Source organism: Poecilia reticulata, linkage group LG1 (assembly GCF_000633615.1).
Source record: "Poecilia reticulata strain Guanapo linkage group LG1, Guppy_female_1.0+MT, whole genome shotgun sequence".
Classification (NCBI taxonomy): Eukaryota; Metazoa; Chordata; class Actinopteri; order Cyprinodontiformes; family Poeciliidae; genus Poecilia; species Poecilia reticulata.
This window is the reverse complement of record NC_024331.1, coordinates 31,130,363-31,157,133: the sequence shown is the minus strand read 5'-3', so window position 1 is coordinate 31,157,133 and position 26,771 is coordinate 31,130,363. Positions and strand designations below refer to the sequence as shown.

General features: G+C 40.3%; 1 protein-coding gene across 3 annotated transcripts in view; it reads left to right on the top strand.

The window, feature by feature from the left end:
* cntln (centlein, centrosomal protein) overlaps window positions 1-26,771 on the top strand; it is a 107,801-nt gene that overhangs the window by 47,950 nt on the left and 33,080 nt on the right. For all 3 annotated transcript variants that reach the window (XM_017305346.1, XM_008422824.2, XM_017305351.1), the window contains 8 exons: window positions 3,083-3,183; window positions 6,680-6,777; window positions 8,211-8,728; window positions 11,826-11,907; window positions 13,322-13,385; window positions 14,663-14,934; window positions 20,472-20,675; window positions 23,136-23,233. In XM_017305346.1, the coding sequence (XP_017160835.1) occupies window positions 3,083-3,183; window positions 6,680-6,777; window positions 8,211-8,728; window positions 11,826-11,907; window positions 13,322-13,385; window positions 14,663-14,934; window positions 20,472-20,675; window positions 23,136-23,233 (1,437 nt within the window). The remainder of the gene's footprint in view (window positions 1-3,082; window positions 3,184-6,679; window positions 6,778-8,210; window positions 8,729-11,825; window positions 11,908-13,321; window positions 13,386-14,662; window positions 14,935-20,471; window positions 20,676-23,135; window positions 23,234-26,771) is intronic.

Sequence of the window (26,771 nt, the reverse complement as noted above, 5' to 3'; positions counted from 1 at the left end):
TCTGATTTTAGATATAATCAACAAAATCAATCTTCCTATAGAAGCTCAGTGAGGCGGTCCGCTGCATTTCAGTACCAAACCACAACAAGACGCTGCTTCACACCAATAGTTATGACTCAAATTACAAAAGGTCTCAAAGTTGCATTCATTGAAGGGGTTGCACCAACAGGCCCGCCTGCAGAAAAGGGAACAAAACACATAAATAACAAGATCAGCCAGACTATGAAAAAACTGCGACTTATAGTCTGGTAAATACGGTAATAATTTTTTACATATTTAATTGTTCGTGTTGCATCTCCGCAGCGTGTTTTATTCTCAGAACATCTATGCCTTGGTTAATTCCCCGTCTCTCACAGGCAAAGCAATCGCTGCTCCACCCAGGTGTTAGTAAATAAGGTTGCAGTGGTGCTCCATCTCCACAATGTGACGTTGGGAAACGTGACGACCCGCACCAATGAACCCCATCTGAAATCCAATCTTTTGTTCTGTTGGGGAAACTGTGCTTATCCTTCAGCGCAGCCCAATGTTTGGCACATGAACTTGTGTTCAGCATCAATACTATCAGCATCTGAAAAGGCATAAAAGAGAAACATGAGATGGAACAGGCTCTCTCTACATGCTGCATATTTCAGCTCACTGGTCCCATTAACAGCCCGGACACATAAGGCAGTGCCGGCGTCTCATCGACTTGAGTTCATTTATGGAGGAAAATCTATAAAGAAGCGACACATATCCATCTGCTTGCTCATTTCTCTGGGGAGAGCCATTTGTGTACTTATTTAGGCTGCAGCCAGAAGATCAGGACTCTGGACTGTGTGGGCTAAAATGTACTTATTACTTCTCTTCCCTCTGCAACAGCAGAAACATCTCTGAGGTAATTATCTGGACTGTGCAGTCTGTATAAAAACTCTCTTGATTTCTGTAAGAAAATTAAACTTTTGCAGTCCAAATGGATCATTAGACGTCAATCCAAGCAAAGGCCTACTGTTTGTAATGAGGTTAACTTGGGGAAGAATGCCACTAGAATCGCTGGAGTTTGATTCTTGTGTTTTTCTCCGACTCTCTGGAGCAGAGGGGAGGGAAATTAGGTGTGTGTTTCAGGTGTGGTTGTCTCCGTGGGCCTGTGTGTATCCTCAAAAGACTACAGTTGGGGTCCTAATAATAACTTGAAAGTGCAAAGACGAGAGCATGGCTCCACATAATTAGCCTTTAGCAGGAATCAAGCTAATTGCACAGAGGTAATTGGGTACACCTTGGTTTTTTTCCCTCCCTGTTAACACTCACACACATTCTCATTGCACAGCTTACTTTGCTTCCTCACCGTTTCATGTTGCTTGTCACTTTGATTTCCAGATGAGTTAAAAAGTATTTTAATTAGATGATTTCCTCGTCATGCTGTTGTTTTCTCTTTCGTGTTGGAAAACCGGCATGAAAACGTGGAGAAGTTTCCAAATCTGGAGATTTTGGTGGAGGTCATAAAGTGTTTGTGCTTTAACTTGGGGTGAAATGATAAATCAGCTCAGATTTCTTTAATTTTGTGGAAATTGGCAGATACTTGCATGTGAAACTGATCTTATCTGCTTCTGCAAAGCTCTAAAAATCAGCCACTGTCCCCTTTTGGCCCAATGACCGACCGGCCGTGAGATCACGTCTGCATGTGTGCAGTTAGCTGTTAGCGGTTACCCAACTTAGCAACTTAGTCGCAATATTTAGCAACCTTTCAGACAAACAAATCGATATCGGCCAAAATCTGTAACGTGGACTTTTTAAAGATCAGAGATCAGCAGGGTTATAATTGTTTTAGGGTTTTCATTAAAGTTCAGTTTTATTTCATTGTGACCTTTTGTTTCTCTAATTCGGTTGGCTTTAATTAGATTTTAGAGTGTGTTTGCTAGTTTTTTTAGTTAAATATATAGTTTTTATTAAACATTTAGTTTTAATTTAGTTTTTATTAGTTGTAGTTTTAGTTTTTTCATGCTTTGGTTAAATTTTCAGTGCAGAATTCAAAAACTTCAAGTTATTGTATTGTGCTTATGAATATAACCATTGAGTAATGAATGCTCAACAGAAGAAAACATTTTCAATAAACGGATTTATCTATTGTTGAACATCCACTCTGGTGTTTTCTCTCAGCTTTTTCTGTCACCTTTCTGGGGATTAATGTCAGGAGGATTATAATTTGGCGACAGCTGACATGTGGGGAAAAAATTCATTTTCACATCGAAAGGCTTAAAATTGACTCATAAACATGAAAACAAAGGATATTATATCCCTAATTCCAATATGTTTTAGTTTTATAAACACAATGTAGCTCCAGTTAGTTAATTTTTCTCCATTAATTATGTTTTTTTTTTTTTTTTCAGTTAATGGAAAATTTCTCCATCAGTTTCTGTTATTTCATTAGTTTTAGTTAACTATGATAATATTGGTCATTGACCAGCTAACTGCAGTCACTGCTCTGCTACTTTAAACTGGTTACTTTTAGTTTAAACCAGGTCAATAGAGCGCCACTTTACCCTGATTTGTTTATCCTTATTGCGATAAAGAATATAAATAAGAATTCTAATTTATTACTACAATAATCCCTTACAGAATGTTTAAAGGCCTAAAAACTGGTTGTGTAAATTGAATTGTTGTTTTTGCTGTTTTCTCCACTATTTAGTCATGAAGCATCGATTAATATCAATAAAAATTATTTAGTCATGAAATTCAGATTAAATGACTTTACTATATTCTGATATATAACTCGTGTTAATAGTTTATAGTATGTATTGGGCCTTAAACTAGTCAAAGTTCATATTTGCTGCTTAATGGCAAACAACTTTGCACATTACTGCCCTCATGTGGTGGCAGTGAGGCATTACAACAGCTGTCATTCAAAGCAGCGGTTCAAACATCTAAACATCACTGTTCTCACCTGATGCGCACGTTTGCTCAAAATACTAAATAATTTCACGTTCTTTCTGAAGTGCTTTCAATATGTTTTATTTCTCTTACTCTCTACACAATCCCAGCTGTAATCCAAAATATTCTCATCCTCATCACAGATTGAAATAAGTAAAAAGTTGTTTTTCCTCTGCAGAGTTGCCCTGGAAGAGGAGCTGGACATGCTGCGGGTCCAGTCTGCTATGGACCGAACCACAGCGAAGGAGCTCCACATGTGTCTCACTAATGATCATCAAGGTCAGCTCCTCTTGTTGTTGTTGTTGTTTGAGTATCCAGGTCCACAGCTTTCGCAATATTAGTTTGAATTATTCTACTACATAGTTAATTCACTCTAAATCCTTAACCAAGCCTCTGCAGACAAAAACTGAGGATTAATGTGTCAAACTGTCGCGTCTCATGGTGAAGTGCATGCTTGCAGCTAGCCCTTCCCCTCTGGGAAATGTGTATTAATCAGGAGAATTAATACAACTCCCCTCTGTGGAATTAACAGAACAAGTCAATTAAGACTTGATCAACTCCTCGCCCATTGATTGGGAGTTCAAACAGCGTCAGCCTTGTCTGCATGCATCATTCTCGGTGTTAAAAAGCACATCTCTTTTAATCCACTCAGTGACACCGTCACATGCTGACCACTTCATCCTGTGGATTTAATTAATTACTTCAATAACACATCTGTTCGAGATCACTTTCATTTTCTCCACAACTAGCGACTTTGTCTTGCGCTGCAATGATTTGATGCAAAGGAGAGAACTAATTAACTAATTTGCTCTTATTGATGGCCTTGCTAGGAAGCCGAAAAACAAAAAGACAGTTTTTGCATCAGTTTTTCTGAAAAGTTTAGCAGTTGATGCGACACATTGAACTTTATTAATGTACATAAATGTTCTATCATATTCATGTCACATAACTTCAAATCAAATGGAAGTGATTTCATCAAAATATTAATATTTATCGACAGTAAAATGATAATTTAGCTCTCTGGACTATTAACCTAGGCAATAATTAATTTAATTATTAATCACCCCAATGTCTGTCTCCCAAAGATTTAATTAGTTTGTTAGAAAACAAACCAGGGAACACAGAAAACACTGCTGTTACAAGTAAGAACATTGATAATTCACAATGTCATCTAAATAGATTAAACATTTAAATTTAAACCCACTTTTTTTTTTTTTTTTTTTTTACCAGAAAACCGCATCAGCAAATTAAGCAGAATCGCCTTACTGTGGTCCAGATCTTGTCACATCTTGATGAACCGAACTGGATTCTGGACCTTTGGTTCTGATTCCTTTTTCCCAGCTGGAATGACTGGGAAAAGCCGTTCAGACCAGTTAAAAGTTCTGATTCAAAGCGAAAAACTCTGTCGAGAAATATTATCCCGGACGAACCCCCAGTTATGCTACGTTTCCTGGCTGGTCCAGTGAACTGGCATTTCAGCATATTTTCTGCCAGTGTGCCTGTGAAAGTAGCACTTTTTAAATAAATATTTAGAAATTATTGACTTAAAACAAGCTCCTATATGTTGCTGAAAAGTTACTTGTTTGTCTTATTCCCAGTGTACCGAGATATTTGCACTAGAAACTAAATAAAAATACTTGGCAAGAGTTTGTGTTTTGCAGAGCAGCAAGGATGAAATGACCTTGGTGAAAGCAGTTAATGTTTGTGAAGTCATGTAAGCTTACATTTTCTGTAATACCTCAATGTTTGTGCAACTTCACAGCCTGAACATGTTTATCGAGAGAATCTGCTCATTACCGTATCAAGTTAACGAGACCCGTATGATAAGGACTCTGTGGGAATTGGAAGATTATTACAAAACCCAGTGAAAAGGCCACAGCGTTTTAGTGGAGAGGAACCTGTGCGACCCAATCAGATGGATGTGGGCTCGAAGCGCTCACTCCGAGATCACGCTAACGAAAGGGGGCAGATGAAAGGAACGGGGCCTTTGAGCTGCTTCCTGTGAGGAGTCATGGGAGGGACGTTAATGTATGCGGCGGTGCCAGAACCTCCTTCAACTGCAGGTGACTAGGGAGCCACCACGTCTTCTTATCAAGGTAGTGCTGAGGTGCCAACTCCCATGCCACTAACACGGCAGCCGGGTAATTGTCTCTCAGCCTGGTTATGTACCCAACGAACACAGCAGCCCTCCTGTCCTATTTGGTGCTCTGTGTGATTTAATGTGACACGTAAGGAAGACAAAAGGCCAGGCTAATTCAATGTAACAAACTTCCCTGGGCAAGGCGTCAACGCAAAGAAAGGGAGCGGCAGCTTTTCCACAGCGTAGCCATCTTTCCTTCTATAGTTTCACTTTCCCCCCTCTTGCTCCCTCAAAAAAAAAAAAATCCAACTGACCTGAAAAGTCAAGATCCTGAATATTTAATGTTTCCAGCTCATTGTACAAATTATTTTGGTCGTCTTGTCATGAATCCTTAAAAACGGAGAAGGAAAGGTGGAAAGTTTTAGATTGTTTTGTGTTGCCCTTTGCATTTACTTCCACCTTGGCAGGTAGATGCTGCCTTTCAAATAGTGACACAAAAGCTTCAACAGTGTGTGTTTTTTGTGCATTAAGCCCTTGAGCCCTAAGACGTTTGCATTCATTCTGTTTTTATCACCTGAAATCAGATGCTTGCCACTGCTATCATTGATGTTTCCGCAATAAGGCAGCATGCATGTCTGTGGAGAATAGCGGTGCTCTGAGGAAACACAGAGGAGTACAAAGCAACGCAGCCTGGGGCAATGTGCTCACCTGGGATTCAAGCACTTCTCCTGGTTTGTTTAAGATCCCCTGAGAAAAGTTGCACATAGTCAGAACTACTGTGTGCCTTTGAAGACTGTTTTTTCACTTCCTCACAAGCCATAAAATACAACATTTTCCTGTTAATCTGGAGCTAAAGGGCCTGTAGATGATGAGACTTTTACAGGGTCAATGCAGCTGTTTGAAATCCGTGTTTTCAAGGTTTGGGAAGTCCTTGATTTTGGTATAAAGTCCTTGAATGAAAGTACTTCATATTCAAATTGCTCAGTTTTGCAATAAAGTGCAATCTAACACTTGATTAAAAGCCTCAATTTGGAAAATGATGAAACCAAACATTTTCATTCACCATTTTTCTTCTCGCCGCCTGAAGTTAAATCACACTAAACTTTTCTTGTTTCAGGTCATTTGACAAAAATTATTTCTATTTGCTAAATGCCAAAAATCTTGTTCCAGTGTAATGAATATTTATTATTCCTAATATTTCAGTGACTTAATGAAATTGCATGTCCCTTTTGTTAAATTAGTGTTTTCCTCTCGGACCAGTCAGGCGTATCGGGTGTGTGAGGGAGACATTTCAAAACATAATATTTCAGATTACCTTACCTTTTCTATAAACTGTAGAGGTTTATACTACAACACAAAATAATAATAACAAATGACATGTAATAGTGAATTGAACCAGTTTTCAGTTTTCACAGTGTGGTGCTGGAAAAGTTTGAAAACTTACCTTGAAATTGCTTGAAAAGTGCTTGAATTTTAAGGTGGGAAAAGTGTGCGAACCCTGCCTTTAAAACAGGAGCTGATTTAAGCCGTGATTGACTAAAGAAAGAAAAAAAAAAACCCACAGACCTGAGGAAGGAAATTAGACTGTACTAATGTTAATTGATTTAATGTGTCCTTTTTATTATAATTCTATTGATTGCCTCCGCAGGATTTGACACAGAGTGTCACAATAAGAAGCTTTGTTCCTCTTTGCAGAGCTGCTTCAGAAAATGGCAGAGGAGCAGCAGGCCAAAAGCAGCACTCCGATCAAACCTCCTCTCTCGTCGAGCCGGCTGAAACAGTCTTTTAAAAAGGTACGGCACCGTGCCATCGCTAAGTGCTCCGTGTCATTACCAATAAAAGAAACCCGACAGAGCCATCTCCCGCAAGATGTCTCCTGGAAAATTTGGCTTTGCTCTTTCAAGGAAGATTTGAAGGTCTTTTATCACTTTGTGGTTATTTCAAAGTCAAGTGTCAGCCGGTAAGTACTTTGTTTTTCTCAGATTTACCAAGAAGAACTCTATAATAAGCGGCCAGAAATATTACACCAGAAAATAGTATTTTGTTCTAAATTTCGTAGTGGAGGTGTTGGTAGGTTGCATTTGTTTTAAAATCTTGCTTGCATGAGTTCATGCGATGCTTCGGTTCTGGTTTCATGACAGTGAATCATCACAGCTGGTGATAGCTGTCTAATTTTGTTTGAAAGGTATCGGCTCTACCAGCAGGAAGAGTGTGAGAACATAAATAAAAGGGGGGAAAAATGCCTGGAGGCACAAACCCAGCAGGCAGCCCCTGTTCTCTTAAACAGTCTCCATTGAAGATCTAACAAAAAGACTAAGAGTGGCTGGTTGCTGTCTGTTTAAGGCAGATCAGGGCGCGGCAGTCAAATGTCCTCACCCCCACCCAGAAACATAAAGCAGCGCTGATTACAGACCTAATGCCAAACTGTCCGTCCTCATAGATTCTGTTATTTGTGCAGAAAAAACAAAATTTTCACCACGATTTGACTTCACAAAGAGAGATTTTCAGTTTTCTTAGAAGTTATGACACAATAAATAGATTCATTTTGGGATGCGGCGGTTTAACATTTTGCTGTACAATAGTAGAAACACTTGCCACTGTGATATTAATGAATATTCAATGTTACAATAATCACAGCTAGTTGATGTTAACCTGCGTTTTCTCACTTGTTCAACCTTCCTGTTATCTGCTCAGTCGTGCTCTCTTGGAGCGACGTCTCAAACTGTAGGAAGTACAAATGTTGGTGATTTTTCTTTACAACTTTAATGGAGTGTGGTTATCAGCAGCAGCAGCGTTTCCATTACAGATGTGAACAAAACTTTGTCAACATTCATCTACACACAAAAAACAGTTTTACTATTGTGGTTTTTCCATTAAATAAAAAAAACACTATAATAACAAAATCAAAATAATTAAATACACATTTAATAATTATCTATTAAGTTATTATTTTATTTATTTGGTGATATATCTTAGAAATTGTCTACTGAATAAATAATTTAATTAATTATATACACATGTATTTATTTTATGGTGCATTTAATTATGTATTAATTTCATCCCTTTTGATCCTCCATAGATTTCTTTAAAAAAAAAAAATTTCCTTGCAAATTTCTGACTCTACAATGTCAGAGAAAATTATAGTTTTAGTATCATTAATGTTTGCCTTTATGCATAAAGCATTTTTTCTAGTGAATTTACAACGTTTTGTGTTTGGTTCTTCCAGATGAAGTATTTGGAGCAGAAGTTGGTGCTGATGGAGCAGCAGACAGCGGCGCTGAGGGAAGAGAGGCAGCAGCTGCTTCAGGCCAACGAAGAGCTGGCCCACAACTGCCGACGACTCCAGGCATCCGTCGACTTTCTGAGGGACCAGGAAGGTGACCGGGAGGAAGAGGCCCGGGTCCGTGACGAGCAGCACCGTGGCGAGGTCACGGCTCTGGAATCCCGCCTGGTCGCGGCTCAGAAAGAAATCGCCAGGCTCAATAATCACCTGCTGAAGCTGAAGCAGGAGCTGGGTATCGCCAGAGCAGCCAGGGACTTCCACAGGAACCGAGCAGCAGGCCCGGCGCGGCCGGCCGGGACCGCCAACAACATCAGCGCCAAGGTCAAACCGAAGACAACCTGGCACAGAGGCCTTCCACGGCCGCGCCACCACCCAGCAGTCAGCTCCAATCAAGCCATCAGCTGGCACGGCCGTAACCTCAGCCCCACTAAGGACGAGTGGGAGGACATGAGCGCAGATAGGTAATGATCCCCCTCTCTGTCCCCCTCATTATTTTCAGTCGGTTTGAGCCGAGAGGACGGGCCGTCCGAACGGTGGGGATACGGCATCTAGGGGACAACGTGCATATGCAAAAACCGTAAGCAAACGGCTGATTGAATTTCATTGTCTGTCTAGTTGGTATTCAGAAGCCAAAAACAAGAATGTGAGCAAGAATGATAGAGAGAAGGAGAGAGGAGGGAGAGCCTACTGTCAGATCCTTTGAAATATCCTGGGACGACTTGCTCGGAGCTTATTGACTGAAATTTGCATGCAGAATTAGCCACCTCTCTGCGCAGAGCTGAACCCGTGCCAGAAAAGCCCAGGGATAAGGGGCCGCCGAAGCCTCCACACCTTCCAGTGATGCCATTTTCATGCACTAGTCACGCTACCCCGAAATTGACAGTTTGGCAGTTTGATTTAATTTACTGGTTCTTTGCATATTTACAAACCCCCCCTGACAGCACTAAGGATCCCCCTGCTAGGACCCCTCCCACACACACATGCACACATGCACGCATGCACACGCGCACACACACACGCACATACACACGCACACACACGCGCACACACACGCACGCACATACACACCCTAACACACGCATGCACACACACGCACGCACATACACACCCTAACACACGCACACACACGCACGCACATGTGGAGGCTTACCCCACCTTGTGTGTAGTTATGTTGGTTATCTCATGGCATGTTGGGGTGTGTGTGTGTGTGTGTGTGTGTGTGTGTGTCCTCTCCTCTCTGCTTGCTTTAATTCTGTTGGATAAATTTTGAATGACCCAACTCGGATCAGTACCAGATGTCTACAAGATGCTTAACAGCCTCTAAATTAACAACCATCGACAGTAATTATTTCATGTATGTTTTATGCAAAAATAAGTCGTTTCCTGAACGCCGCTGCCTTTCCGTCCGTCCGTCCTGCTCGCTCGCTCGCTCACCACCTCTTCACCGGCTAATTCATCACGCCGTAATCCTCCCCAGCTCTATCCGCACGAGGCCATTTAACGGCGACTGGGTGCGCCGACGCCCGGCCTGCCTAATACCCCTCCATGTGGCTAATAAGCGGCGGTCTAATAAACGCTTTACCTGAGAGGAGGATCTAAGCGGATTTGTGAACAAGGGTGTTTAAACCGACATGTTGTCTTATTTAAGGCGCCTGTCAACCTATTTGATACTTTAAAGCCTTTGGCCTTTCTGATGTTACAGGAATCCTCTTTTCAGACGTGTTGCTCTGTGTCGCCTGATAGAGATGTCAGGCCTACGGAGCCTCGCAGAAATATGAAAACCTTCTTAACTTTTTGGTATTTTGTCACTTTAAAACGACAAACTACGACATATTTAATACGGCTGTTTTGATAAAAACTTTTACACTTCCGATACGATACCGTATACTGTGATCAATATCAATTGATAATACATCTGGTATAATGTTCAATTTATAGAATGTTCATTGTACTCCGATCCAGAACCGCACAGCATTCTGGGAGATTGGCAGAGGAAATGCTGTAGCCACTAAACTTCTCATGGTTGGTGGCATCAACCAACTCGCTCCTTCTTTGGTTACCTAGCAACACAGTCATTCTTTGGTTACCTAGCAACTCACTCATTCTTTGGTTACCTAGCAACTCACTCATTCTTTGGTTACCTAGCAACTCACTCACTCTTTGGTTACCTAGCAACTCACTCACTCTTTGGTTACCCAGCAACTCACTCATTCTTTGGTTACCTAGCAACTCACTCATTCTTTGGTTACCTAGCAACAACTGGTGGAGTAAGTTGCCCAGCAGCAGTTTAAGGTTTCGCCACCGTACCTCGTAACTGCTTAAAAATAAAAAACAACGGTGTGGCGCGATAAAAGGAAAGGTCACGCCACTAATTTATTTCAGATCTTTAAAACAAAAAACTAAATGGTTATTGATATCAACTGATACGAAATGCTTATATCGATCAGCCATATTGTCCAGCTCTACTGCACTGATATTAACCCGATATAATATCAGCAGGAATCTTACATGTTTTATTATTTTGTATTGTGGATAAAAGAAAATGTATGTTCTCCTTATGTTTTCTCTCGGGTTCTCCAGCTTCCTCCTGCTTTCCAAAAGCACGACTGTTGGGTTGATTTGCCTACAAGCTGTCCTTTGGTCTGAGTGTGTTTCAGGGTTATTTTTGAGTTTTTCATCATAGTTTAGTTTTCTTTCATTGTGCCTGTTTTGTTTGTCTAATTCAGTTAGTTTTTAGTGTTTGTATTAGTTACATATTGTTTAGTTTTTAATAGTTATAGTGGTTACATTTTTTCTGACTTTGGTTTGTTTTTATGTCAGTTTTTTATACAATTAAGCATGAGAATAATCAATTGTTACATTAATCGTTTGCTGTAGCTCTAATTTATAATGACTGACTGTGAGTCAGTGTGTTTCTGCTCCATAAAGTTGGTGGTTCTTTCTCAAATTAATGCAACTTCGGTTTCCCTGGTAGTGATGAGTAATCCTCAACAAGTCCCCGGTCCTCACCAGACTGGATTTAACCCCCCAGCCATGTCATCCCCCAGTTAGAGCCTCTACTCAGCGCTCTTTACCTCTGCTGCTGCTCCCAGGCCCCACCTTAATAAACCCGCCAGCGTAAATGTCACTGGCTTCCACCTTCACGTCAAAGGTCACTGTCAATAGACCTGTGTGTGTGTGCGCGTGTGTGTGTGGTTTTCGTGAAGCCCTCACTGGGCGTCTATCAGATGCAAGTTTGCTGCGCTCCGCTCATCCATGCCTCTCACACACGTCTGTCACACTCGGAGAGCTAATGAAGGCCACAGCCACTCTCATACATGTTGATGCATTCACCAGCAGCATCAGACATCGCAGCTTTTCACTTAATTTACGCCCACATTTACACTTCCAGCTCAGAAATTGGACGGGACATTGATTTTCTGTTGGATGGAGGGGGTAGGAATGCACATATTTTTGCTTGATGTCAACTAAATCAACCATAAAAGGTAAATTGGATATTTTTTTTTGTCCGATGGTGGTACTCCGAGAACCAGTAATAAACTTTACCTTTCTCTACAGTGACAGTGTTGAGGAGTACTCGGATAGTCTGAACGGGGAATCCTCTGGGACCGAGCGTCACACGCAGCAAACTCATGGAAAGGTTGGTCCTCATTCAGATCTTTCTCTTCTTCTTCTTTTAAAGCTCAAATTTCTGGTCAGATTAGATCACTGGATTTGGCTGCATCTGCATGTGAATCGTTCTAATTATATTTATATGGAGTTTGAAGATAAACTTTTTTGAAAGTCTGGATTTTTTTTCCACCATTGCCTCCCCTCAGCCCTCCCAAGAAATACCATTGTGTTTGACAAACGTGTTTTACAGCTTCAGGTTAAATCACAGAACAAGTTATTGAAATAAAAGCCATTAAAAAAAAAAAAGAAGCCAATTATTTTTTTTAATAAATGGAAAATATCAATTTCTATCCACTTCTTGGTTGGGGCTCCTTTTGCATGAAATACTGCATCAACACGACTCTGTTGATCACATCGATTCACATCGACTGTCGAGGTATTTAAGTGTGAACTGTTCATACTTTATTAAACAGGATTTGATTCTCTACCATACAGTCATGTGAACATCTGCAGTCCAGATCCGTCCTAATTATTGAACAGAGTAATCAAATTGAGCGTTATTTTTCCACATAAACACAATAGTTTAACACGGAGAGGGGGACGTATAGTTCGCCAGGGAGGTTGATGAGAAGGGCCGTACGGCGTGAGACTGAGGACAAAACGATGTGATTTTCCTCTCGCAGCAGCGACAGTGAGAACTGATTTGGCTTCAGTGTAAACCCCCCAAAGCTGCAACAGCAGCTGATCAACTCCATGCTGTCTGGATGTTTTCATATGAAGCATGTTCAGACAACAGATCAAAACAATAATCAGATTTACAGTGTTTTTTTCCTCCTGTTTATTAAACTCATGAAGAGGCAGTTGAAAGCGGCGCCTGCCTGCCGTGTAAAACCTGCGAGCTGTCAGGACTCGTCTTTCCTGATCCTTTCATTTTCCCGTCAACCCTTCCATCCTCATTGCTGTGACATCCCAGGTCCCCACACAACACGCGGCGCCACAAACCAAACGCCTCGTTTCCCCCTCTGATCAAACCTGCCTCTGATTAAATCCTACCTGGCTCGTTTGATGTCATTACAAACTGTTTTGCATTGGGAGGGGTCACACACACTTCAACGCACATTTTTTATTTATTTATTTTTGCTTGTAAATGACGACACACTCGCAGCCTTGGTGGCGTGGGATGAATCGAATCCCTCAGACGTGATTGAACAAAGCAAGCAGCTGTCAGAGCTGATCTCCACGCTCGGAGTCGGGGACTGTAGGAGTTTGTTGAACATGTTCAGGTGAATTATTTAGGCGCAGGATGATTTGTCTTGTTGTGTTAAGCTGAGCAGAGTGTGTGATCACAGTGTCACCGCGATCCCCATGCCAGCCAACCAAAGCTTGTCAACTGTTGTGTTCCATTAAACGACGTTTTACCGACTTTCTTCTTCTTCTTCTAGTCCTACAGGCAGTTGATGAGCAAAAGCCCATACGCACCAGCAACTGGATCCAAGAGCAGACAAGGTAGCGCAGGTTTTCATACCCAGAGCAACTAAAGTACAGCTACAGCACCTCACAGAAGTATTCCAGTATTTTGTCACGTTACAACCACAAATTTCAACATGCGTAGATGTGAAGTGGAAATAAAAGGATTGACGAGTAAAAATCAGAGCAGTTATGAATCTAATACCTCTAAATTATAGCAGAACAATAAATCAATAACAGTATATATCACAGTAGACACATGATTAATATCAATCAATAATACATCAGATATTCAGTATGTAGAATATTCATTGAGCTCCAGACTTGAATCCAAATGCAGCTGCACTGAAAGACGGTTTTACAATACAGTGACTCAAATGGGCTGAGCACAAAAGCATGCCACACTTTTCAGATTTTCACTTTCTTTTTAAAAAGTGTTTGAAAATATTTTATTTCATTTTGCTGTTGATCACTTTTTTCCTCTCAACTCTTTAAGTAGTTATAAATCAGAAGTATAAATTATTCTAGCAGTTAAATATATCCGAGTTTTTATAATTAACTAAAACTAACAAAATAACAAAAACTCTTTTGTTAACTGAAGTAAATAAAAATGTAATAATAGAGAAAAACTATGACTAACTGGAACTAACTAAACCGTATTGAAATGACAAATATAATATCCTTCATTTTCATGGTTATGAAGTATAAACACGAAACTGATGAGACATGTATTTATTTTTTCCACACAAGCATTTTACTTTGCTGTTGGTAAGTTAGTTTTTTATTTTTTAGAACTTAAATTTTATTAATTTTTACAGAGCAGAACAAGTCCAACTTATTTGTACGAGCAGAGCTTCTTCTGCCCCCAGCATAAACTGAAAGTAGCTTTTTGAAACTTTAATAAGTTTGTAATCTTTTCCATTTGGTACATTCCGAATACATTTCTTAAGTATTCATTGCCCAGTGCGATTTGTACATAATCACATCACAATCCTTTGACCTGTTTGAATTCTTCACCTATAAATTTACCAAAATATGACAAAACTAAAACTACTATTTTTATCAATAAAAGCTTAACTAAAACAAATTGTTTAATTAATAAAAACTAACAACAAAACTCTAAAAAGTACCTAAAACTAATTGAATTAGACAAACAAAAAGTAAAAGCGAAATAAAGCTGAACTGTAATGAAAAAGCCAAAGCTGTGAAGCACATGCATGCGCCGGTAAACTCCCAGCCGGAGCGTCTAAAAACAGATTCCTGAGTTTTCCCTCTCACGTCGCCTCTGAGGCAGCTGCATGTTCTCCCTCTGCTAGATGATAAACAGCAGGAGCCCTGGGAGCGAGGGACAAGAGGGGAGAAACGGAGGTGGAGGAGGAAGAAGAGGCTGACGAAGGCCCAGCACTGCTCCTCCTCCTCCTCTCTGCAGCAGCGCGTTGAGTCTCTGCAGCGCCACATAGACATCCTGCAAAGTGCCAGGCAGGATGCTCTGCTTGCAGCCAGAGAGCTGCAAGAGGCCAATGAAGTGATCAAGGTGCAGCTCTGCGCGCTCACTGTGCAGCTCAACAGCAGCAAGCAGCTCACACAGGTAACACAGGAGTGAACTGGAAATATTTCACTTTTTCTTTGTTTGTTTTTTTGGTGAACGTTTTTAATGAGACAGCTGACTGCCCTGCTCTCTTCTGTGGAGGTTACAACCACAGAGCAGAGGAGAGCAGCAAGCAAGACAAGTTTATTTTTACACAAGTGTTTCTCAGGAAAATAAAGGAGCAGAAGCAGAGAAAATGAATTATGGGTTCAGAGATTTTAGTCCCAACAGTTTCTACATATCTCGGGTTTTCGGAACTGAGGAGCTTAGAAAGTAAATGCTGCCTGTCCTCGTTTGGTTCTGAAGAGGTGTCGGGAAACCCAGAGGCTCTTACCTGACCAGCAGCTCTGGAGGCTGTTTAGGCCCGAAACCATTTGGTGCCTCATAGAACATAAACATTACAAGATCTTTACTTTTTCAACAGGGAGTTAAACACGCTGAACTAAATATGTTGTCATTTCCCTATTAGCCTAAAAGTTGCTGTTTGTGATCCATAAAAGCTCATAATTATTTAAAATTGATCTTTATTATATTTGTCTATTATGGAAGTCGCAGTTTCTTCATCTGTGCAATGCATGCTGGGCCGATGATGCGGTTCGGTTTTGGCAGAGTCGACTATGAAAACACAACATCAGCAGGAGCTAACACAAGACCAAAACAAAGTAAATGTATAGATGTATTTCATCTCTATTATAGCCTAATGTGAGAGATTAAAGTCACAATTCTGACATTAAAATCTAAATTCTGAGAAAACGTCTAAACTCTGAATTCTGACAATTCTGAATTCTAAAGTTTAAATTCTGAGAAAAAAAAGTCTGAATTTTGAGATTAAAATCTAAATTCTTACCACTGTATCATAGTTTTCTCCTGTAGTTGCTCTTGTCCTGTACATAAAAAACCATGTGGCCAGTTATATTCCCTCTAATAGAGATGAGCTACCTGCTTCCTACAGGTGAGCTTCACTCACCTGTCGAGTTATTTAGTGGTTAGTCAGTCTGATAGGAAACAAAACGCTCACACCAACATGGCGACAGAAACGGTCATTAACCTGATAGGCAGGATATTCCTGTAGCGTGAATATCCTGACTGAGCCGCAAACACCAACTGGACGTACAATTGGAGACGAGGCAGCGTGTGTTTTCGTGAAGTTACAATCCGGTGGATTCGTACACACAAGTCAGAGTGCAGCTCTCACAACGCTGCCACCCAGGAAGTGGCCCTGGTGCACCCACCAGGCCTCTGATTGCTGAAACCCAGCGAGACCTTAGACTCAGACACAGCAGTGCAGGCACACACACACACACACACACGCACACACACCCACACACACACACACACACACACACACACACACACACACACACACACACACACAAAGGGGAGTGAATGAGTGGACAGGGGGGGAATTGCTGTCTTCCTGTTTGTTTCCTCTCTCCTCCTGCAGTATTAATGCCACTCCACCAGAGAATGTTGGAGCCGACCGGCTGGTCAAAGCCGGGTCTTGTTGCCCTCTCTGAAAAGGCCAAGAGGTGATAGACTTTGGACTTGTTCCAGCCGGTCCTGGCCAACTCTCCAACTAAAACTCTGCTTGTAATTGGCTTAGGACAGGCTCCACAGGGGCCATCATGTGATAGGTAGCATGGCAGCTTCCCAGAGACTTGTTTGTGTTGCTCTGTCTCCTGATCCTTCAGCCATTCTGTCCTCTCCGCTTCTTTTCCTGCCTCACTGCCTTATAAAGTCATACACTGTTGTCTTGTGTCTTCCATTATTTTTTCTTTCCAGGTAGTTCTTCCAGCTCACACATTTAAAAACCTTAAACTGGATACGACTATGAGTGTTTAAGCAGTAGTTTTGGTGGTAGAATCCCATCCTGAGGGTCTTTCTGCAGGAAGTTTGCATGTTTTCCATGCAGGGAAACACAGAGACAAACAGCCATGCACAAACTCACACCTACAGACAATTTATAGAGACCAATTAACTTAACGGTTGTGTTTTTGACCTGTGGGAGAAAGTAGGGGTAGGTGATGTGGACTCAAAGTTTTATCATCATATTTTGTGGGAGTATTGTTATAACAGTAAAAGTGACGATAAGAACTATTTATTAATACTTTTTTAGGTAAGTGGATGGCGGCGCAATCTTTGCCAGACAAACAAATGCAACTTTAAAAACCTTCCCTTTTCTAATGTGCTTCTTTAGGACACCAGTCACATAAAAGAATGTGGATAAACTACAGTTAACCCTATTTTCTAATTTATTGGTACGTCTTTATTGAACAAACAATAGAGAAAAATTGCAAAACACAATTTTAGTTAAAAAAAAACATTCATTGGAATTTATTGTGACAATAATAAATAAAAATCTTAACATAAGAAATGATAAATGATAAATGATAGCTGGGATGAAACCCAGGCATTCACTGGGAGAACATCAACTCCATGTAGAAAGACCCTGGACTATTTATGCTTACGCAATTACAATTGCTTGAGTAACTTTTTGAAGAAAAAAAGTATTTTAGGAGTATTTTTACTATGCTGTATGTTTTACTTTTGAGTAGTTTTATTATGAAGTATCTCTACTTTTACCTAAAACTTCAGGATTTTCTACCCACTGAATGAAAAACAAACATGTTTTAACCAAAAACCCACCAGATTTAGACTCACACCTGCAGTTTTTGTTAAAGTTTCATACGTTTTTTTATTGAAAGGATTTTCTTTTGCCTGATTTAATTTTTTGTTACTTTATATGAATTATTGTCATTTTGGTCCTTAAAATACCAAAATTTCTTCTTAACTTTATATTTTGGTCTGTCTGATTATGTTATTTTAAAAGATTAAATGATTGATGATTTGATCAGTTACTCAGTACTTGAATAAACTTTTTACGAAATACCTTTTTATTTGAGTAAAAAACTCTTTGTTGAGTATAATTTTTGAGTCCTTTGTCCACGTCTGCCCAGGTCGGTCTTTCAGCAGCGCTGCCCGCTGCTCCACTGTGTGTTTCTGCTGATATTCAGATTATTTTTCCGGCTGCCGTTGACTCCAGTGATCCCATACGGCTGAGAGAAAGCAGAGCCACAGAGAGAGGAGTCCTCTGCTCCTCCCAGTATATCCGTCTGTGTCAGTGTCATTTCTCACCAGTGCTGAAAATGGCCTGTGAAATTCAAAGCTTGTCTTACAGGAAGTGTCATCAATGCCTCTCTTAATTCGTGCTCTGCTGCCACTGGGGCCATATCCCCACTTTTTATTCCCCGCTCCTCTCCCCCAGGCTCCCAGGGGAGGCGGCGTGTGTGCCTTCAGCAGAGCAGAGGAAACCTAAAACAAGAGGGATTCTATTAAAAGGTGTCGGCCAGCAACCAGATATCAATAACCTCCATGTATGCAGAGCAGAGAGCAAACCCTGGGGAATCTGTGGTTTCATTCGTGTGTGTTGGCTCGCTGTGTTTTCCAGCTTTGCTTTACACGGTCAGAAGTATTTCCATGTATCATGTCTCCTATTTGTGCCATTAAGCATTTTTCATGTTTGACACAATACCGTATCAGTTAATCACTGCAATATTGAGCCAAAGTTGCAGTGATGTGATTATAGGTCGTATTTCCTAATAAGGAAGACAGGAACTCACTTTAATATTTGCCACAGATGTGTGGTTTATCTTGATCTCTTTAGAACCATTGATACACTGAGATGTACCTGATCGGATGATAGCATTATTATTAATTAATCTAAACTCAGTTATTCAAATGCAGACCTAATACTATTATATTACAGCGGACAGTCCATCAGTTCAGGTTCATGCATTTGTTACAACAATGGTGTTAGAAGATTATTATCTCAACAATCCACACATTTATTCTAATTGTTTAGCATAATTTAAACGTATTAGTTGCATTTTTTTTCTTCCAATAAATTAAAATGTTTTTATTTTTAATTACACACATACCTAAAATCCAAAAGAGAAGTCGCAATAATAAACCACACGATAATATGATGGCTGTTACTTAGTTACCACGATAAATACACTGTAAAACTTCAGAGTTTTCTACTAGTAAGCCTTGTATGTCTCTAAGGTTTAAAAGCCTTAATCTTTCAGAGAGGTGGTGCTGCACCTGCAGCAGCAGCAAACACTGAGTGTTCCTGTCAGGGCAGAACCGGACCGGGTGATAGAATTAGACAATAAAACTGGTGGCGAAAGAACATAGTTGGCATTTATTCACCATCTTCCCTTAACCATTCCCATTAACTCACATGCTCACTTATTATTGACTTACTAACTTATTTTCCTATTAACTTACCTGCTTACCGTCTAACTAAAGTAATAACAAACTTACAAACTTAAATACAAACTTATTGTCTTATTTGATTACTAATTAATTTTCTGGTGTAAGTACTAACCTACGTATTTAATAGCTAACTAATTAAAGTTAGCTATTAATTACTTAATAGCTAACTTTAATTACTTCATATCTAACTTAATTACTTAATAGCTAACTTAATGTACTTATTTAAAGGCTAACTAATTGACTTAATATCTAGCTAGCTACTTACTTGATAGCTAGCTAACTAGCTTACTCAGTAGCTAGCCAAGTAACTAGCGTAATAGCTAACTAAGTTACTTACTTGACAACTAATTTATTGTCCTAATTACCAACTAAAAGGTTTAAAAACAACTTTCTCACTTACTTGAAACCAAACATATGTACTTAATAACTAAGTTACCCCAGTTATTTTCCTACCTACTGACTCACAGCTAACTTACTCTAACTTGTTTACTGACATATAATAACTTACTAATGTGCTTTCCAACTCACTAGTATTTACTAGTTTACACAATTAACTACCAACATTGTCACTAACCTAATACCTGATTCACTACCTAATAATTAAATTAACTACGTCACCCACTGACTTAATAATGACTACCTTACAGTTTGTTTTAGTTTAGAACTAGCGTACTAACGGTTTTACTTACTTTCTAACTTCAGTTTGTCTTCTTATGGCGTCTGCAGAAAACTTAGACGTATTTGAAGCCCTTTCCTCCGAATAAAAAAACTTCACATTTTTACAGTCAACTGTTTTATTTACTAAAAATTGACAGGTTAATCTGGGAATTTGAGTCTGGAAAGTGATGGAATTTTATAAGTGAAAAACGTGTTGTGAACCTATAGAAAAAATGTAGCTGATTAAGTTAATTTGCTCTCAAGTGAATAGATATACAGTGCTGTGGACATGTCATAAATCTTAATATACATGATTATTAATTTAAATGCTTATAGTTCTGTTTGCACACAAAGTTCTGTGAATGTATATGCCCTCGCCCTACAGCATCACTGCAGGTAATGGGATAGTTTCCTTCATTAGCTCAGTCTGTTATTGTTGGTCGGATCATGCAACAATACGTTGCAGCTCGTTATCGCTCTTCAGTTCCCTCCACGCCAAAACAGAAATAAATATTTCCACGTTTTTTTTACGAGTAGCCCCAACTTCAACTTTTATTTGTTTTGTCACCGCCATGACAACCATGTTGTGGCTAACTCTGCAGAAGCTGACCTCTGACCTGGCTGGTGTGGAGCAGCAGAAAAAGGTTTTGGAGATGGAGCTGGAGCAGTGGAAGCGGATTACGCTCCCCCCAAAAGCAGCACCACCCACTGCACCAGCAAACACTGAGTGTTCCTGTCAGGGCAGAACCGGACCGGCCCTCCAGTCCCTGGAGGCCGAGGTCAAGCAGCTTCAAGTCAAACTTAAGGTCAGTGCTTATCGAGTTAATCATCTACCCTCGTTCTCCACCTAGCTGCGTATGCCTCTTAGGATAAATCTCTTAATAGGATGATAGCATTAAATAATGTGTTCATTTCTAATTTTTTGCTCTGTGGGGCATGAATGAATAAAGTGTAAAAATGTCAAATCCGTTTGTGTGATTTTAAAGGAAGTCTGTGTCGATATCTGCATTCTAAACAATTAAATGTCAAAATGAGTCAGATTAATCACAATCTACCACTGGGATTTATCCAGACCTTTGTTCAAATGTATAAATGTACATTGTCAAAAATGTTTAAGATTGTCTCAAAGCAAGCACTTCAGTTTTCCAGATTTTCATGTCGTCACCTCCCTGAAATAACCTAAAAGTGATTTTAGCAACAAAAATTAAATWAAATAAAATAAACCCCTTTTGATCACCAGAAATTTTTTTTAAATCACTTTTGGCAAGATGACAATATTCGGGAAGGTTTAAAAGAAGGCATTTTGTTTCAAACGTGATGAAGAAACTTTAACTAAAGCTGATTGTGTTTCAGTGTTGCAATAAGCAGGCTACATGCTACCTTGGGTTTTTCCTAACGTTTATCGCAATGTTTCTTGTTCTGTTTTGTTGTTTTGGTTTCGTTTTCAGATAATTTTTGGCACTGGTGGACTTTATTTGTTCCTTTATCAGTAAAGGAACCAAACCTGGGATTCAAACGACTGCATCTGGGTGAATAACCTGTGTGTACTGGGTGTCCGCTCCAACTGTGGCATCTTTTAAAGGGAAATGATTCTGTTAGCACACCAGACTCTCCTCGCTCATCTTTTCTCTGTTTGTGACGCTACGTTGTTGAATGCTGTACATGATTGTGTAAATCGCTTCTGTGGACTAAAAGTGATTCATCTGGATTATGTCATGTTAATGTGTTGAGCTTTTTAGATTAATCGCACGCGTTAACATTGTTGTCCTTAGTTAAAATATGTGTATTTCTTTACTATTCTTGTGGCCATTTTAGCTGCAGCACTGTTCCACAGCCCAGCAGTGCAGAATTAAACATGCATTTTTAGTTGAGGAAAAAAAGTCTCTCAGATTTCATCAAATATCAATTTCTGAGGCACTTTAACATTTCACTGAAAGCCTCAAAGTCCTTGAAGCTTCTGCAAGAAACTCTGTCAAGGTTTTACTTTTCAGATCATGCAAGAAGGAAAAAAAAGCACAAAGTTTTCCGCCTTTTTAATTTACACACTGCATCACCTGAAATTGCATGTGATTTCAACATGAATTAGCATTTCATACCAATTGATCTTATTTCAGAGTAGCTGTCAGAAAGATGAGAAATGGAGGGTAACAGTGGCGACGCGCCCTGCATGGCGGGGAAGGAGGTGCGAGCGGTGCCGCGACATTATCACCCTCTCAGCAGCCCGCTCATCAGCGTCACAGAGCAGATTGCTGCTGTCGGTGCACACGTCTCAGGAAGTCATGGCAGGTGACACCTTAACAGAGAGGGAGGCGACGGAGGCGCATGTTTAACAGCAGCTTGCAGTGGAGCATTTCCCCGCAGACAGCGGCCTTCAAACCAAGACTTCATCATTTTTATTAGCTGACATCATGACGTCCTTTGTTTTGTAGGCATAAGAGTTTAACACCAGGGCTACAACTGTTGACGGATCTATTGATTAGTCCGACGATTAATCAATAAAAATTTGACCAATTAAGCAGATTTTTTTTTGTTTAAACCTTTTTATACAATATTAGAAATACATTAAAATATGCAAATGATTAAATGATTCAAGTCCTTTTTTTAAACTTTAATTTTATGGCCTAAAATTTAGTGACAGCATTCCTTTAGTGAACGCTTGTTCATCTGCAGCAAAGTATGCAGCTAAAAACATACTTCTACATACAGCGAGGTATGATTTAGGATTAGCTGATTAATAATTGAATATTAAAGCATGTTTAAAAGGAGATTTGTTTGCAGTTTTTAGGTGGGGTGAAGCTAAAACTGCCACCTGGGAAGTTCAGAGTAAAGCATGTTTACAAACAAAGGTTTTCTGATATTAAATGTAAAATGTACGACGTTTTGCACGTCTTTTTCTTGATGAGTGTGTTGTTGTTTCAGCAAATTGGCCTTTTTATGCTCCAGTTAAAGAGTAATCAATCACTAAATTAGTTGATTTCAATAATCAATTTATCACAATTAATCTAATTATTCTTTCAGTGCTTTTTAATACTCATTAGAAAACTGTAAAATCAAGACATGTTTATGCCTTACACATGCTTTTTTTATCGGTATTGAAGGTGTGGGTTATTTTTTCCACTTTCTAAAATGTATTATTGTCTTTAACCTCTTTTAGCGCCTTCTTGCCTTCCACTGTTGCCATAATGAGAAGGCATGCTGTGCTTGACCCGCCATCAGCCGGGCTGAAACACATTAACAAACGCTCGTACCGTGTGCCCTCTCCCCAGAGCTCAAACGCTGAAGCCACAAAGCAGATGGCGGCTAACAAAGCCCTGCGCGGGCAGCTCCAGGAGAAGGAGGACAAGCTCAGCCAGCTGCAGGACAAGTTAGTTACACACCTTTGTCTTAATTAGTGCTGCTTGTCCTCTTCGTGATCCCGGCTGTTTGTTGCTGTAGCTCTGCGATGCACCTTCCCCCCCCCCTGCACCTCTTTGTCTCTCCGTCCCTCTGTCTGTGTGTCTTAATGCATTCTGTGCAGCTCTCATCTGCTGTGTTTGATTCCACCATGTGGCGAGCCTCTCTCTGCTGCAGCTCCATCAGCAACTCAAAGAAAACAGTGTGGGGTGTTAATATGAGCAGCTAGAGATAACACAGTGCACAAAGAGTCGTGCCACTTAAACTTTTTCAGTTTTGTTGCATTAAAGCTACAAACTTATGTCACGTTGTGTTGTGAAGTGCAACGAGAAATTTGCACGATTTGGACTCTGACCAGCTTCTCTGTCTCCACCCGGTTTCACCGTGACAACGATTTATTCAGTGTTTTAGGGTCAGAAAAGTCTCTTCATCCATTTGTTTAGTCTGGATCAAAGGCAAACTTTATAATTTTTTTGCTCGGTAAGATTTGCTGTCACAATGTGCTTTTTTAGAATAATTTTTAAACAAATCCACACGGCTGACGATCATTGCTCCCATTGGACAGAAACGATGGGGGCGGGACAGAGAAACCACACAGAGCTGGGGAAAGTTTTTACTGAAGGACGAGCAGCACGACTGTTTTCACTCAGCTAAGAGGAAAAAGTAGTTCGAGAAATTACTCAAGTAAGAATAAAGTATTTGGTAAAAAGGCTGCTAAAGTACAAAACATCAATCATTTGACATTTATAAAATACGTAATTATAAAGTTGTGTGAAAATGTTTGAATTGAAAATATCTAAATATGAATGAGGTTTTTTTTACTCAAAATACTTTATATAAATAACACGACAAAACTACGCAAAGAAAACATTTTCTAAATCAGTTTTAAAAAATAAAACTTATGAAACTTTAATAGAAACTGCAGGTTTGTGTAACAAGTTTGTTCTTCATTCAGTGAATTTACTCACAGTGAGTAGAGGATCCAGGAGCTTTACTGAAGTAAGAGTAGCGATACTTCATAAGAAAGTTACTCATTAAAAGTAAAAAGTAACTTTTTTCCAATAGATTACTCAGGTAAATGTAACGAGTTACTACCCTGCTCTAATTTTTTTTGGTAAAAGGAAACTTTGGAAGTCCTGCTTGCTGCATTTCTGTTGTGAATATTTGTGACATGTTTGCATACAGCAGCTACACACTTCTTTATAGGCCCTGGCCTCTTTGAAACGATGTGCATGAGGCTCCACCTGAGCTCTGACAGCATCAGAAATGGAGTTTGTCATTCTAAAGTGTTGAATCCACAGCTTTTTCTGTAAAATCACTGAAAACAATTTCTCCAAAACACTGCATACGTAGCCGCTGCTGAGTCTAAGAGGCTTCTTGCCCCATCGCCTGAATAAGACGCCAACGTCTCGTCTGCTGGCTGATCTACGCTGGAGCCGTTGCTGAATTATGAACATATCTCATCTGTCTGTTGCCACCAGGATTTGTAATGGCTTAATGCGTGAACCGACTTATTTTATTTCATTTCTTATTTAATGGAAACACAGGAGTTGTGAAATTGTGGCTTTTTTTTTTTTTTTTTTTTTTTTTGCATTAGTGGAATATTGAAAAGGTTTTATGCACATTTTGGTCTTGGCTTTTTCCAGTGAAATTCCTGCAGGGCTGATAAATCATGATCATTCTGCTAAAACAATTGATGCATTTCCTCCTCGAGATTAAACTCACATCAAGCAGCTCTGTGCTCTGCAAAAACCAGTTCCACTGGAAGAATATTTCACTTGTAACATGGAAAAAATGTCTCATTACAAGGGAAACAATAAAGTACCACTAGTAACAAGTACTTTTTAACAACTATGAAGAACTAATGGTATAAAACAAGTTCCTTTTAAGTTAGTTTTATCTTATTTAAAGTGTACTAAGATATTTGCATTAGAAATTAGACCAAAAATGCTTGGCAAGGTTTTGTGTTTTTGCAGTTTGATTGCAGACGCCATGTCCGCCTGTCCACTGCGTTGGCTGCCATGTTGTTGTTTGGAGTTTGTAAGGTCCGGCCTTCGCACGTAAATCACATGCGAATCAATGAATTCAGTCAGCTGTCAATCTAATCGATTGTGTTCAGTAAATGGCTTTTACTGCCTTTGCGATGTTTACGAAAACGGAGAGGAACCGCGCAGGATCTGCTAATGGAGACGAATCAGCCCCTGTCGAGTCACTCCGTTCAGCTTTTACTGCGTTTCGTAGTCCGCATGCGTCGCTGTAGACGATTCACTGTTGAGATCTGACCCACGTCTTGCATTTGCACTTTCAGAAAGGTACAAAGAACTACTTGGCTTTCCTCTGGTTGTGTTTGTCCGCTGTGCTCTGTCCTCTGCCTGACATTCTCAATAATACATCCAGGTTGTGCTTGCGATCAGAGCCGGGCGCAGGCTGCGTGCGACCAAAGCGCCAAGGATCACAGCTCCGTTTTCTCGCGACATCCGCTGCCTCTCCTTCATCTTTTTGTCGCTCAAACGCAACTCTGGATGTAAGTTTTCGGCCTGCTGCTCCTCCATGGAGGGACTCCTTCTCAGAATGAAAGACATGTCTAGACGTCTCTGAAATATACATCTCGGCACACGCACAGGGAGCAAGGCTGCTTCGCCTTAAAGAAGAGAAGAAGAGGGGGGGGGGTGAAAAAAAGGAAAAAAAGAAATGAATTTCAAAGTACACCGGCATGTCCTCAGTCAATATCCGGCACTATGGCCCTGCCTTATTTATGAAGCTGCTGCTTTCATCTTTAGCCCTGTTGTCTATCAGCCACATGAAACATCCACCCTGTCTTCACTCCTAACAACATACACAGAAAAGTGCTCTCTCGCTCCTCGCTAACGCTCCGCACACCGCTGACTGTTGTTATTACAATACACGCATGTTTGATGAACAATATCGGCAACAAGCGCAGAACAAAGGGAACAAACGTGCGAGCGATCGCGATGCGGTCGGAGGCTCCTCGTCTCCTCGCTCCCGCTAACGCTCATAAATAGAGATCATACGATCCGGCAGAAGTTCCGCGTATCGCTCATTCTTTTTTATCCTCTATTCTTTTTGGGGTGTGGGAGGAAAAAAAAAAAAGAACATCTAGAATAAATGTTGTGGGTCTAATTGCCATTAGCAGGGGGAGCTGCAAGGCGCTTATTGCTGCTCTCCGTCTTTAAGTCAACAGCAGAGAGTCATCTGAAAGGTTCAATATGGGTTTTCTCATTAATGGCCAAACCCATGGGGTAACCAGCCAGCGCTGCTCCCCCCCCCTCCAACGTCCCCAGGCTAGACTCGGCTCTCATTTAATTTAATGTCACTCCAATAGGACAAGCTCACACTTATTTAACCAGCCCACCCTCCTAGAGAGACGGGGACATTTGCTCACATGGAGGCATTTGCCGGATCATTGCGTCATCTGTTTATTTAAAACACACAACACTCTGAGTGTGTGTGTGTGTGTGTGTGTGTGTGTGTGTGTGTGTGTGTGTGTG